Here is a 14,548-nt window from a genome sequence, read left to right as displayed (position 1 = left end):
AAAGAGCTGGATTCATTGAGCATCAGTGCAATAATATGAAATCAGCCGTGTCTGATTTTGTTGATACCTACATAAATGATTGAACTTGCACTGTTGCGCAAAATGACTTGTGAAAACTTTGTTAGTGAGTCAGGATGGACTTCCTGCGTCACTTCCTTTTGTCTGAACGTAACATTTCACCAGGTTTCACAAGAAGGAACATGTAATACACTCATTCCTTGAATCTCTGCTACTTTGTCCCCAAAAAATGTAGTTATTTTTACCTGTCAGTGCTCGTTCTGAGGTATGCGTGTCTTTTGTGTGTTAAAGCATGGGTTAGTGACAATGTATGAATGGTATGAACGTACTGTATGTTCTACGGAACTAATGTCCTTCTGTGCTAGAGAATCTGTTCTGCAGGCTGTTTGGTTTACTGCCATATGTAAGTTTGCCACATTAACACGTTCAATTAGAATCAGTGTGTCACAAAAAACCTCTCATCTTAATGAATGAGTCCCCCTTAAACATGAAAATTCTGTCCTTATTTACTCACTCTCATGTCTAAACCCATATGACTTTTTTTCTGTATGCTTTTATATTTCTATGGTTAATTTGTTTTTGTTTTTTTTTACCTTTTTGAAGCTTGACATCTTCAAACATTCATTGTAATTTCATTGAAAAGGGGAATTACTACGTTTGGGGGGACCAGATGTCCGCACTAAAATAATAATACCAGTCATTTTTAACCTATGGGGGATTTTTTTTTTTTTTTTGCGTTTTTTCTCTAGCTCATAAATAATACAGAATGATGTTTTTTGAGAATGTAAAAATGCAGGGTTTTTATGTTAGGGTTAGGGAACAGAATATACAATTTGTATTTGATTAAAATCATTATGTCTATGGAAAGTCCCCATAAAACATGGAAACCCAACTTGTCTGTCTGTGTGTGTGTGTGTGTGTGTGTGTGTGTGTGTGTGTTCTTGACCATATTTTGGGGACAAATTATTTGTTTTCTGTTTTCAGTTTTCTATACATTGGAATACATGTTTTCTTGTTGGAGTCAGATTAGGCATTGTCTATAATTAATATACAGTAATTACCTGTATATAGAAACAGTAGATTTCTATGCTACGTCCTCATTTAGATGGCTGAGCAAACGTGTGTGTGTGTGTGTGCATGTGTACGTGTGAAGGGGAGTTTTAATTAGAGTTCTGAGAATGGCCTGACCTCCTCCACCTGCCTGTTCTACCTCCAGGACTCTCTGTCCTTTAGTTTCCTCTCCTTTTTTTCCTCCTCCTACTCTTCATCTTTCTCTATTTCTCTCACATTGTTGTTCTCCCTTTCCTCATGTCACTATTGGTGTATGTTAGCAGCGAGTTTCACCCACACAAAGGCCAAACCCATGCTGGGAGGAGCACAGAGATGTTTTCCGCAGAACTAGGAGTGTTTACTACAGGGACGGGGCTCCACCCCTTGGCTTTTGAATCTTCCTGTTCCTGTACTGAGCCTTTTATGATATTCAGCTTTGTTTTTATTAGATCAATACCTTTTGTTGTTTTGCACATTACGGTAATATCTTCTCTCTAGCTAACATTATTAAAATCTGCCCAGATGAGGCACATCTTGACCGCATCTCTTGTCTGGCTACTTTAGTCCCTAATGTATTAGAGACAAAAGCTTCACACACAGACACATGCACACACATCCATACTGGGGCTCAGCTGCACCACTGAAGCATGGTTGACGCCTGATCTCGTTTATCCTCAGGGAATCTAGGATGTCAGTGATGGTGCGCAGGGTGGTCAAGGCCATTTCAGCAGAGCAGGACATTTCTCTCTGTCAACAGAACAAATGACTGATGTAATCTGCACACAAATTACTCTGCAGAAAGCTCTGCGGATAACAATAGACTTGTAATGCCATATACATTCCCCAACCCTTGTATTTTTGTTTATTACAAATTATTGGGTGAGCAATATATTTTGCTGATAAGTGTCAGAGGCAAACCTTTATTTTGACGTTTATTTTTTAGACATTATTTTATTTTATCTTAATCTTTATTAAGAACATTTAGCGTAACAATTCATTTAGCTTTTGTTAATATGATATTCTAATATTGATCTAGCAGTGGGTATAACTGCAGTGGGCATCAAGTGCCCCTTTCGCACCGAAAGTTCTAGAAACTTGGTACTAGGAACTAGCCACCAGGGTGGTTCCCCGAGATTTAAATGTTCCCCTAGGGCCATTTCCTGGTTGAATTCGCACCACCAGTATAGGAACTCTGAAGTGACTTAAGCCGCACTTGTAGTGACTTTTAGTTTGACTGCGCGGTGGACTTTTTATTTTGAGAACGCCAGAGCCTGAGCACACAATGCTCACATTCTCCGTCTTCATCAGTTTACGATCTGTTTAACAATCCTGTCTAATACGTTATTTGATAGAACTGTTATACAAAGATATAAACAGTATGTGAAAAAGTATTTGTGTTTGCCATGTGGTTGATGCCCAATGCTGCTAGCTGAGCAGAAATACATAATCATCTTTCGCTTGGTGCCCTCAAACTTGCATTGGATTTTCTCATTAGCGTAAAGGTTGAGGTCCATCTACCACTGTTTTCCATGTTTGTAGAGTTAGTTTGTGGAGTAAATATATAGGATATAATCTGTGCGTACCATAGTGTGTACATGGCTTTTTTTTAAATGGTGGTGTAACACGGTATGTTGTTGTGGGAAGGAGGCGGAAACCGGCGAACGTTCAACAAATTTTAATAAATAAACACATATGAAAACGAAACTAAGTAGTTTGTCAAATAAAGAGCCAAGCTACGTCTTTGTTACTGTTTTGAATAAGTAACCTCTAGTGGCGAAACTTTCACACTGTGCCTTTAAACAAAGAAAGTGGATATGAAAAAAAAAAATATTATAGCGTTTCTCTTTCTATTAAAAGTATGGATGATTTGATAGTTGATAGTTATGAGAAGTGAAGTATTTTAAATCCATTTCACAGATCCAAAGATTTCCAGTGCAGAAAATAGGTCAGCAGATTCTTTCTGGGCCTGATGGTGGGGTCTTACCCAGTGACTTACCCAGTGGAGTGCACAATACACTCCATTACATATTCCTACATGTCAGTATGTCACGAGTTAATTACCCAGATGCCTCATTTTGAATCACTGTGAGTCATTCACCAGCACCTAGTGTTTTTTGGAGAATCCTAATGACCTAACGGGAAATGGAATAATCTGAAGGGAAGATATTATTTGATTATAAATGCTAGTAAATGAGGAAAAAATAATTTTGGCACTGAGAAATGCTGGTTGGCAGACTTTCCTTATTCCTCCCTTATCTCAGTTTCAGTAATGCTCTGCATTCTAATTCTTGGCTCAGACTGTTTGTATTGTTGGTGTATTTTGGTATTGAGCATCTCAAATATTGTGCGTCTTTTACGCATCCACCTCTGTTGGGACACATTGTGTACATTCATGGGCAACTTCACAGTCCATTCATTTTATTTTCTTTCTCTGTCTCCTTCCATCAGGCATTTTAACCTTCGGATGAAGAGGGACACCTCTCTCTTCTCTCCCGATCTGAAGGTGGAAGTTTCTGGAGAAGAGATCCCCTACGACACCTCTCACATTTACACTGGAGAAATTTATGGTGAGCATGGAACCTTTTCAGCACTATCTCATACACACACTTGCACATGTGTCCACCTCAACACATGCTCTGGACTGTTGCCACGTAAACGTTGCCTCCATCTATTGTATGTGTACAGTTTTTTTGAAGATGTAGAGTGATTTTGTGCAGCTCATGTGAGGAAGAGAGTAATTAAAAAAGAGAGGAGATTGTGAGAGAATCTTTATAAAACTACTTTTTTGGTGGGATTGCGCTTTTCTTATGATTTAGAAAAAAAAAAAGAACACCCATGATTAATTATTATTTGAAACATCCGATACATTTCTTCCTTCTTTTCTAGGCTTATCTACTTAGACAGGTGCCTCTGCAGCAACATTAGTGATATGTTGCTGTCAGAAAAAGGGTGGGGGGAAACAAATTAATTCTGTCTTTAATCACTGACTGTAAAGAATACACTCAAAATCCCTGCATAATCAAACAAACACTACTATTAATGGTTCTGTGGAAACCATTAAGCCATTTTATCAGGATTCTTTGATGAATAGAAAGATCAAAAGAACAGCGATTATTTAAAATGTATCTTTTGTAACATTATAAATGTATTTACTGTCACTTTTGATCAAATTAATGCATCCTTTCTGAATAGAAGTATTAATCTTTCAAACAAAAAAAACTTGAACAGTAGTGTAAGAATCAGACAATTATTTAAAATTTCTCCTAGCAGACTATTATGTAATAACAGGGTTCCCACACATCTCAGAAAACCTTAAAAAACATGGAAAATTGACGATACATTTTCCAGTCCTTGAAAACACGTGGAAATTTTTCTTTTGTTCCAAACCAAAAAAAACACAGAACATTTAGTCCTGGTCTGCTTAGCGTTCATATTGCCATTTTTCAATACCGAACCTAAAGATACCGCACCTAAAGGCATAGGGATACGTTCACAACCTGATTGGTCGGCTTCATTGACGTAGCCTATATTTCGAGACGGAACTTACTGAACATCCAAAGCACTTGTGAAGAGCTTACAAAATGTGTAAAGGAGTCAAAACAGTGGTGGGAATCCCTCCGTCTCACACATAAATATCTGTGGGGGTAGGGGGTCTCATCGTCCTGTTTTTGGTTCGTTTACATGTCTTTGGTCCGTTGCATTCATATTTAATTCAAACCGCACCAGAGTTAGTTTAGAAGCGGACTTAGACCCATCTTTTCAGTGGTCTCTGTCTGCTTGTTTGGCACGCACCAGGGTTCGAATGGCAGCGTTCACACTTATTCAAATGAACCCCACTAACAGAGCAATCGCACCAGGGTTCGTTTTAATCGACCCAAACATGGCAAGTGTGAACACACCCTAAAAGAAAATGTAAAATGTCCTGGAAAATCTTGTTGTTGTCCCTGGCTTAAAACAATTAACACTAGCTGCAGAAATTGATATGTTCAGTCTGACTGCTCTGATCGGATTTCGCATGGTTTATGCGACTTTCTCACTCCACATAAAAAGTAATTTTCAGACGTTGTTGGAAACATCGCTGCAGAAGCAAGGTTGTGTTGTTACAAGTGTCGGGCGGGCAGAAATATATAGTTTATTTCTGACATTTTTGATCTGCGTTTTATTGTTAAGGTTGTAAGGGGTATAGAGTCAGGCTCTTTCTTCGTTTGGTTTGTAAAAGGTGAAAAGTGAAGGTGTGCCCTGTCATAGAGCAGAACCTCTGATGCACACATCCTGCAATGATGATATTTGACCACTGCACACCTCATTTATCTCTCATGTAACTCGCTGACCAAATCCTCTGTCACAATATTAATGCCTAGAATTGTATTATTTTTATCAATAGACACTGCATGAAATTATTTGATGTAGAACACAGTCTTTTTCTCAGTCCTAAATATCTAACACAAAATTACTCCGCTAGGACACAGTTTATACACTGCTCAAAAAAATAAAGGGAACACTTAAACAACACAATGTAACTCCAAGTCAATCACACTTCTGTGAAATCAAACTGTCCACTTAGGAAGCAACACTGATTGACAATCAATTTCACATGCTGTTGTGCAAATGGAATAGACAATAGGTGGAAGTTATAAGCAATTAGCAAGACACCCCCAATAAAGGAGTGGGTTCTGCAGGTGGTGACCACAGACCACTTCTCAGTTCCTATGCTTCCTGGCTGATGTTTTGGTCACTTTTGAATGCTGGCGGTGCTTTCACTCTAGTGGTAGCATGAGACAGAGTCTACAACCCACACAAGTGGCTCAGGTAGTGCAGCTCATCCAGAATGGCACATCAATGCGAGCTGTGGCAAGAAGGTTTGCGAAGGTTGTCTGTCAGCGTAGTGTCCAGAGCATGGAAGCGCTACCAGGAGACAGGCCAGTACATCAGGAGACGTGGAGGAGGCCGTAGGAGGGTAACAACCCAGCAGCAGGACCGCTACTTCCGCCTTTGTGCAAGGAGGAGCCGGAGGAACACTGCCAGAGCCCTGCAAAATGACCTCCAGCAGGCCACAAATGTGCATGTGTCTGCTCAAACGGTCAGAAACAGACTCCATGAGGGTGGTATGAGGGCCCGACGTCCACAGGTGGGGGTTGTGCTTACAGCCCAACACCGTGCAGGACACTTGGCATTTGCCAGAGAACACCAAGATTGGCAAATTCGCCACTGGCGCCCTGTGCTCTTCACAGATTGCTCTTCCTCCTGCTCCTCCTTGCACAAAGGCGGAAGTATCGGTCCTGCTGCTGGGTTGTTGCCCTCCACACCTCCACATCTCCTGATGTACTGGCCTGTCTCCTGGTAGCGCTTCCATGCTCTGGACACTACGCTGACAGACACAGCAAACCTTCTTGCTACAGCTCGCATTGATGTGCCATTCTGGATGAGCTGCACTACCTGAGCCACTTGTGTGGGTTGTAGACTCCGTCTCATGCTACCACTAGAGTGAAAGCACCGCCAGCATTCAAAAGTGACCAAAACATCAGCCAGGAAGCATAGGAACTGAGAAGTGGTCTGTGGTCACCACCTGCAGAACCACTCCTTTATTGGGGGTGTCTTGCTAATTGCCTATAATTTCCACCTATTGTCTATTCCATTTACACAACAGCATGTGAAATTGATTGTCAGTCAGTGTTGCTTCCTAAGTGGACAGTTTGATTTCACAGAAGTGTGATTGACTTGGAGTTACATTGTGTTGTTTAAGTGTTCCCTTTATTTTTTTGAGCAGTGTATAATTGGCTGGTTCTTATGTTAGATTATGTAACTTTCTACTGTCTGCTGTCATTGTTGATTTTAATGCCATCAATGCACACATTTTTAAGTTTTGAGCATTTTAGTGGAGTCTGTGTTTTCAGACCTCATCTTCTGCATAAGTGAATGAAATGTCATGTTCGGTTACTCTTCATTTTTGCATGATCATTTCTGAGGCTTCTGAGTTGACACCAGGACCTTACATTAGAGAATGCCTCATCACCTTATTCTCATTATGTACCTTGTAATGGACTTTGAAGCCGGTGAGCCATTGAACCTGACTGATGATGGGTACAGCTTGGGATAAACACGCATTAGTGAGATCTGAGAATTACCCATGTACTTTAAATGATGGACAGACTGCCTACTGGAAGATGAAAGCGTATTTCCATTTTCTCTGATCAGGCATCCTTATCTCATTGTCTCTGAGCCTCTCCCCTGACCCTAGTTCTGACATATCCTTTCAGCCTCTGAATTGCTCTGAACAGATTCATGTAATTTCCTGCTCACCACAGGATGTTTCATAATAACTGGTATTGAGTATTTCCAGGAGATGACGTTCATGTGATCTGTTGACAAGGATGAGTGGAGGACTTCGGGCCTGAGGAAGTGAATGTGGTTGAGGATTGCTCTGAACTGGTTCTTTATTGGAAGTGATGAATAAACACTAACAAAGAATCCTATCGCTCACCTTTAAAACACAATAGATTTTTGAACACACCACAGATGGAGAAAGACAATCCACAAGTTGTCAGATCAACTTTTTACTGACAGTTTAAGAATGAAAACTGATTTTTTTTTTTTCATTGACATTTTGTTTAATTTTTTTGCCAGTAGTAGTGAAGACAAGATGCCCCTGCATTGACTATATTTTAATCGATTTTATTTCAAATTTACTGTTGATGAAAATATACCCAAAGAAAATGAAAACTGCAAGATATTAACAACATGACTAATAGCACCCTATCTTTTACGTCTCATGTTAATAAGGTTTATAAGGCTTACTACCATCTTCGAAACATCAACCGTCTGCGTCCTTTCCTCACGCCTCACTCTACTGCCATTCTTGTTCATAGTTTAGTCACTTCTCGTTTAGATTACTGCAATTCCCTTTTGTTTGGCCTCCCGCATAAAACCCTCCATAAACTTCAACTGGTCCAAAACTCAGCTGCTCGTATTATCACTCGTACCCCCTCTATTCATCACATCACTCCTATCTTACAACAGCTCCATTGGCTCCCCATCATTTACCGTATCAACTATAAAATACTTCTCCTCACTTTTAAAGTCATTCATAATCTTGCCCCTTCATATCTTTTTGACCTCCTCTATGTACCCACACCCACTTGCACTCTTAGATCCTCTTCTTCCATCCATTTCACTGTTCCCCGTGTCCGCCTTGTTTCTATGGGGAGCAGAGCTTTCAGCTGCTCTGCTCCTCAGCTCTGGAACTCGCTTCCACTGGATTCCACTTTTCTGGGCGACATGGAGTGAACTGTGGCCGAAGTCTCATGAAGACACACGTCCTGCAGCCATGCAGAGAAGCCCCAACGGTCAAGGTTAAGAATATCGCTAAGGAATACATTAAAACGTTTTAACTAAGCCCTGTCGTATACTCCCAGAACACTTAGAATATGTACGGCACTTTTCACATGTTATCATTCTTTGATACTTTTGCGTCCTTTTTAAAAAGTTTAATGCTGGTCGCTATTCACTGGCGTTATGTGGACGAGCACGAGTACTTTTTTGAAAAATTTTTGTGGTCCATAAAAAAAAGAAAGGCATACTACATTAGAACAACACCAGGGTGTGTAAATGATGGCTTAATTTTCATTTTTGGGTGAACTATCCATTAGCACTCTTTGTGCTCTCTAAAGGATAAACATCACTTGGTGCTTAATCTTGTAACCTCTAATATTCACAGAAAAGAGTTTGAAGTAGTCTGGGATGGTGCAAATTCTCTGTGGAATGATGATGACATTGACATTAACATTCATTCTCTCATTAGCATTTCTCTCTTCTTTTTTTTTTCTCATCTTTTTTTACTCTGAAGTGGATGTCATCTCTACCCCAATCCTACTCATTAGCCACCAGAGTACTTCTAGTCAAATTCAGTCCATTTATTAGGATTGACTTCATAAGTATGTTGTGCCAATATCCTTCTTGGCTGTTGCTTGTTTTTTGTTATTGAGTGTCTTCATGCTTCACCACCTCATCAGCTTTCCTGTTGTTTTAATCTGTAAACATGAGAACAGAAGGTCAGGGAGGGATGGAGGAGAGCAGTAGTTTAAAGGGCACCTATTATGCAAAATTCACTTTTACATGGTGTTTGAACATAAATGTGTGTTGGCAGTGTGTGAGCAAAACCACCCTAGAATGATAAAAATCCACCCAGTGTTTTTTTTTGCAATCTCAATAAATCATAAGCACTGTCTCAGAATGAGCTGTTCTCAGATTCGGCGCAATGTGACGTAGAATTGAGCAGGCCCCTCCCACGACTGTTGAGTGACACTTCAGTTTGAGCCTAGACCCGCCCTGAGTGAGCTGGACACAGAGTCCGCCATTGTTCGACGCTTGAGCAGCTGTAGACAAGAATGTAAGAATGAACATAGCAGTCTTCATTTACTCCCGTTGTTACTCAAGGATGGATCTGTACTGTTTGTGATCAAGCTTACACACTCCGGAGCAACAGGCCTAACGTGACTGGACACGGAAGAAATGAAAGTGCGAGCGCCTCTTTATGACAGCTCTTCGAGTCATTTTACGGATATAAGGTTTACCAGTTTATTTAGCACCCACTGAAAAGGTGTGTATATTTGTTTACTGTTAGTTGTAACGAGTGTTTTGTGTACTTCGCTGTGTATGTTGTTGATAATGAAAGGGAGAGAGAGAGAGAGAGTTTATGGATAAGACTTTAATGCGCACTTCTTATATTATGTTTATTCAGCTCTTACAGAGATTCTCTGGAGTAAAACTAACGCTCATCTTTTGTGTGATGTACAACAAACTTCACTGAACTCGTCAGTATATTTTGGTCATCATTCGGACGGGTTTTGCTACAGCAGGCTTGTATTAGTGGATAAAAGCAGATGACAAATAAGTTATAACCATAATTAAACTAAACTATACCTGTTCTATGTCCATACAGCATATATTCTCTGGCGCTGTGGGCATTATTGTCCGACTCTGAGTCGAAATGAACACCGCAACTGAGAGTTTCTGTTCTGATATTATCAGATGAGATTGTCCTGACTCTGAGCGTGAGCTCGTGAGGCTCCGCCCCCTGTGCCGTGCAGCACCAGTTAATTTGCATTTAAAGGGCACACACTAAAACAGCGCGTTTTTCTGAGCCCCAAAAAATTACAATTTAAACATGCTGTAAAAAATGATCTGTTGGGTATTTTGAGCTAAAACTTCACATACATACTCTGGGGACATCAGAGACTTATTTTACATCTTGTGAAAAGAGTCATAATAGGTGCCCTTTAAAGGTCCCGTTCTTCGTGATCCCATGTTTCAAACTTTAGTTAGTGTGTAATGTTGCTGTTAGAGCATAAATAATATCTGTAAAATTATAAAGCTCAAAGTTCAATGCCAAGCGAGATATTTTATTTAACAGAAGTTGACTACATCGAACGGCCCGTTTGGACTACATCCCTCTACTTCCTTCTTTAATGACGTCAGTAGAACAGTTTTTTGACTAACCTCCGCCCACAGAAATGCTCCCTCATCTCTACTGAAATTCGTTTATGTACTTGCGCACTTCTTATAACTTACTGTGTTTACTCAGTTCTTACGGTGATTTTCTGAAGTAAAACTGACGCTTCATCTTTTGTGTGATGTACAATAAACTAGGGCTGTCACTTTACGTTCGAAAATCGATTGCACAATCGATCGGACCAACCAACACAAGTTTCGAAAACGAAAATAGGGAATCGATTTTAACGGTCTTTTCTCGGAACGCGTCCAGCTCGTCACGATACGCCCACAGCGAACGCGCATCACACAGCAACTCTGACAAACACACATTATACTTCTGCATAATGTTTCTATTTTTACTACAAAAATGTGAATTCTGCCGGTATTCAGACAGTCTCGTGCATACAGATACAGATTCAGGCTACGGTCAACAATCGTAGGCAACATTTGTTTGACTTTTCTAACCGTAAACACAGGCATGTTGAAGCCTGTAGTAATGTTTTTCACTGATGTTATGGCAGTCCATTCTGCTTATTGCTTTTCGAGAATGTTGCACTCCTGTTTGTCATTGTGCACGAAACTTCACGCCAATAAATCAACAGGAATTGCTGACTTGTGCGCGTCTCAAGCGCCCTCTTTACGTTCGTCCTAATGCCTGTTAGTTGTCCGTGGATTTGCCCATATTTGGCGTTTAAAATGGAAACGTCTTTAGACGTGGAAAATCGATTTTAAAATCGATTCAATGAACACATATGTCTCAAAAATCGAACAGGATTTTTTCACAAAAGTGACAGCCCTACAATAAACTTTGATAAACTCATCAGTATATGTTTGATCATCATTCAGACAGCAGACTTGTAGGCTATTAATAAATAATGGATACATACAAGCAGATGACAAATACGTTATAATAACCGTAATTAAACTACTAAACTATCCCTGTTTCATCTCTATACAGCACTCTGACTCTGTAGGCATTATTGTCCGACTCGAAATGAACACTGTTACTGAGAGTTTCTGATATTATCATCATTCCGTGAGATGAAATTGTCCTGAGAGACTGAGCGCGAGCTCGTGAGGCTCCGCCCCCTGTGTCGTGCAGCAGAAGCTTATTTGCATTTAAAGGGCACACACTAAAACAGCGCGTTTTTCTGAGCCCCAAAAAATGACAATTTAAACATGCTGTAAAAAATGATCTGTTGGGTATTTTGAGCTGAAACTTCACATACACACTCTGGAGACATCAGAGACTTATTTTACATCTTGTGAAAAGGGGCATAATACGGGACCTTTAATGTTACACAGGGTGAGAGTGAACCTTCTCTTGTGTTATTATAAGTTTAGGGATGAAGAGTTCAAGAGCTTTTAGAGCTTGTCCCATTCTGAAGAAAGAAACTAGATTGCAGGTGGTTTTTCTTTGCCTGAGAAACAGACAAAACACACCACCACTTTCCCACAGCCTTTTAACTGTGATAGCAGAGAGCTCCTGATAAAATCCCGTTAACCGTTTTATTGCAATATGTTTTCTTTTAAAGCACTTATGGTGCTTGTAAGAAACGTTCAAAGCTTCTCTTTCATTTGTCTTGTTTAAAGTGGACCCATCATTTGAAACGAGCAAAAATGTTCTGAGATTTTGATAGCCTAAGATGTCTAGAACATTATGGACAACAACTCCTTTTGTTGGTCTGTTCTTTGGTTTCTGTATTTTGTTATTTAAGAGTTCATTTACACACAAGTAGAACTTGGCAGTCTGTTTGAAGTTGAAGCAGAATTTTCCAGGATGTGCTGTCGGTGTAGGAAGCTCAACTCCCCTGTTTGTTTCTGTGCTGCTCCTCAAATTTTGATGTAGTTAACTTCCACTGTTCCTCGGTTGTAAAATAATTTCCCCAGTTCCTCACTACCAAAAAATAGACATGTATATTCTCTGAATACTTGACTGTTTACCCATTTAAAACTGTATGATGGTTCTCTTTTATGTTTTACCTTGTTTTACACTGTATGTAGTGTGATTTTGTCTTGTGATTGTTGCTTTTGCTTATCAACAGTACTTTTTGAATGTGTTTTAGTTATGTCTTTATATGTTCGGTTCTATGTTTTTTTTGTTTGTTTAATCTGTAATTGGGAGGTTTGCATTATCTCAATATTTGCATAGGTTTCTACGGGAATGTGTATATATAGGTATGTGTTCACATTGGTTGTTAAAATGCAAAATAGCTGCATATTATGTTTTGGGGAAAAAAGGTAAATAATTCTACTGTAGTTACCTCTGGAACAAGCCAAAGCATCAATGGGTTAATGCAGTCATTCTTAAAATAAGAATTTTGTACCAATGTTCTACTGTATCCCTTTGTTCTTGGTTCTGGTTGACATTTCAGACAATTACTGCCTCCTTATTACTCATGTTTGTTGTTGTGTCCTCATTTGTTAGTCACTTTGATTAAAAGCATTTTCTAAATGATTCAGTGTAAATGTTGATGTCCATCTGCCTACTGTTGTGGTGCAGCTCTAGACGAAGTTCTAAAGTCTGTAGATGAAGAACGGGTCTGCTTTGATCGTCAGAGACAGTAGCCGGGTTGCTGAGCTCATTACCGTTCTAAAGGTCAAGAGCTTAGTTGCGTTATGTGCATGGTGTGTTTATAATAGAGATGAATCATTGGATCATTATATGAAAGCATTTCTTTATACGTTTTCCCATCCATCATATTTCACGCCCTCTGTCTACCAGCATAGAGAGAGAGCTGTATCTGTGCCTTGAATAACTTTACAACTGCCTTTGGTCTTTAACTTTTGGTTTGTTTTTATCTTGCAGGTGAGAAGGGCACTCTGACCCATGGCTCTATCGTGGATGGGAAGTTTGAGGGTTTCATTAAGAGCCATCATGGTACATACTACGTAGAACCCTCAGAGAGATACCTCAAAGGCCAGAATGTGCCCTACCACTCAGTCATCTACCATGAGGATGACATCGGTAAGCTAATATTAGCATTAGAGTGACCTATATCATATCCTTAATAATCTCCTATTTCATACTGTGCATGTGTCCAGTTTACTGATCAGATTTAGTGTTGTGATAGTTTCTATGGATGCTTTTAGATTATATAGATATATTTAGCTAACAAACTTGTTTTATACACTACACTACTGTTGAAAGGTTTTTTAATTGTTTTTGAAAGAAGTCTAATGAAATATTATTTCCATTTAAAATAATAAAAATTTAATTTATTCCTGTCATGACAAAACAGAATTTTTTTAGCATCATTACTCCAAACTTTAGTGTCACATGATCCTTCAGAAATAAATCTAATATGCTGATTTGGTGATCATAAAACATTTCTTATGATTTTCAATGTTGAAAACAGTTGTGCTGCTGAAACCATGATAGGTTTTTTTTTTTTTCCTCAGGATTCTTTTAATAAAAAATGGCAAAAAGAACAGCATTCATTTGAAAAATAAATCTTTACTGGCACCTTTGATCAATTTAATGCATCCTCTCTGAATAAACACATTAATTTCTTTAAAAAACAAAAATCTTACTGACCATAAACTTTTGAATGTAATGTACATAAATAAAAGTTGTTTGAAGCTAACCAGTTCCTGAACTCAGCTTTAGATGCTGTAAATGTTAATAATCTGCTTTTAGCATAATCAAGTTTACACACAGTTGAAGATCCATATCATATTTGCTTTTTTAGGAAATGATAATAAATGTGTCTGAGTGGGTCTGTCTCCAATCACTGAGACTCTCTTGAGTGTGATGAGCGCTGTTAAAATGGCTGGAACATGTAATTGGTTTCAAATTGCATGTTTTGATTGCTTTTGGATGGAAAAGTGCTGTTAATGTTGGTATTACAGCACATATGATGGTCATTATAATCTTTTGAAAAGGTGTTTTGGATCATGAGAATGAAATTGAGTGAATTAGTGTAATATAAAGCATTGGCACACAAATAAACCAGTTAGGACACAGCAAAATGCAGTGAGCTTCCCCTTC

General features: G+C 39.1%; 1 protein-coding gene across 2 annotated transcripts in view; it reads left to right on the top strand.

Annotated features, from left to right (window-relative positions):
- The window catches only part of adam10a (ADAM metallopeptidase domain 10a), a 74,681-nt gene that overhangs the window by 40,682 nt on the left and 19,451 nt on the right, over positions 1–14,548 (top strand). For both annotated transcript variants that reach the window (XM_079866746.1, XM_079866745.1), the window contains exons 3-4: positions 3,517–3,635; positions 13,367–13,525. In XM_079866746.1, coding sequence (XP_079722872.1) covers positions 3,517–3,635; positions 13,367–13,525 — 278 coding nt within the window. The remainder of the gene's footprint in view (positions 1–3,516; positions 3,636–13,366; positions 13,526–14,548) is intronic.

Source organism: Squalius cephalus, assembly GCF_949319135.1.
Source record: "Squalius cephalus genome assembly, chromosome: 3".
Lineage (NCBI taxonomy): Eukaryota > Metazoa > Chordata > Actinopteri > Cypriniformes > Leuciscidae > Squalius > Squalius cephalus.
The sequence above is the reverse complement of the archived record's forward strand: the minus strand, read 5'-3'. Positions and strand labels throughout refer to the sequence as shown.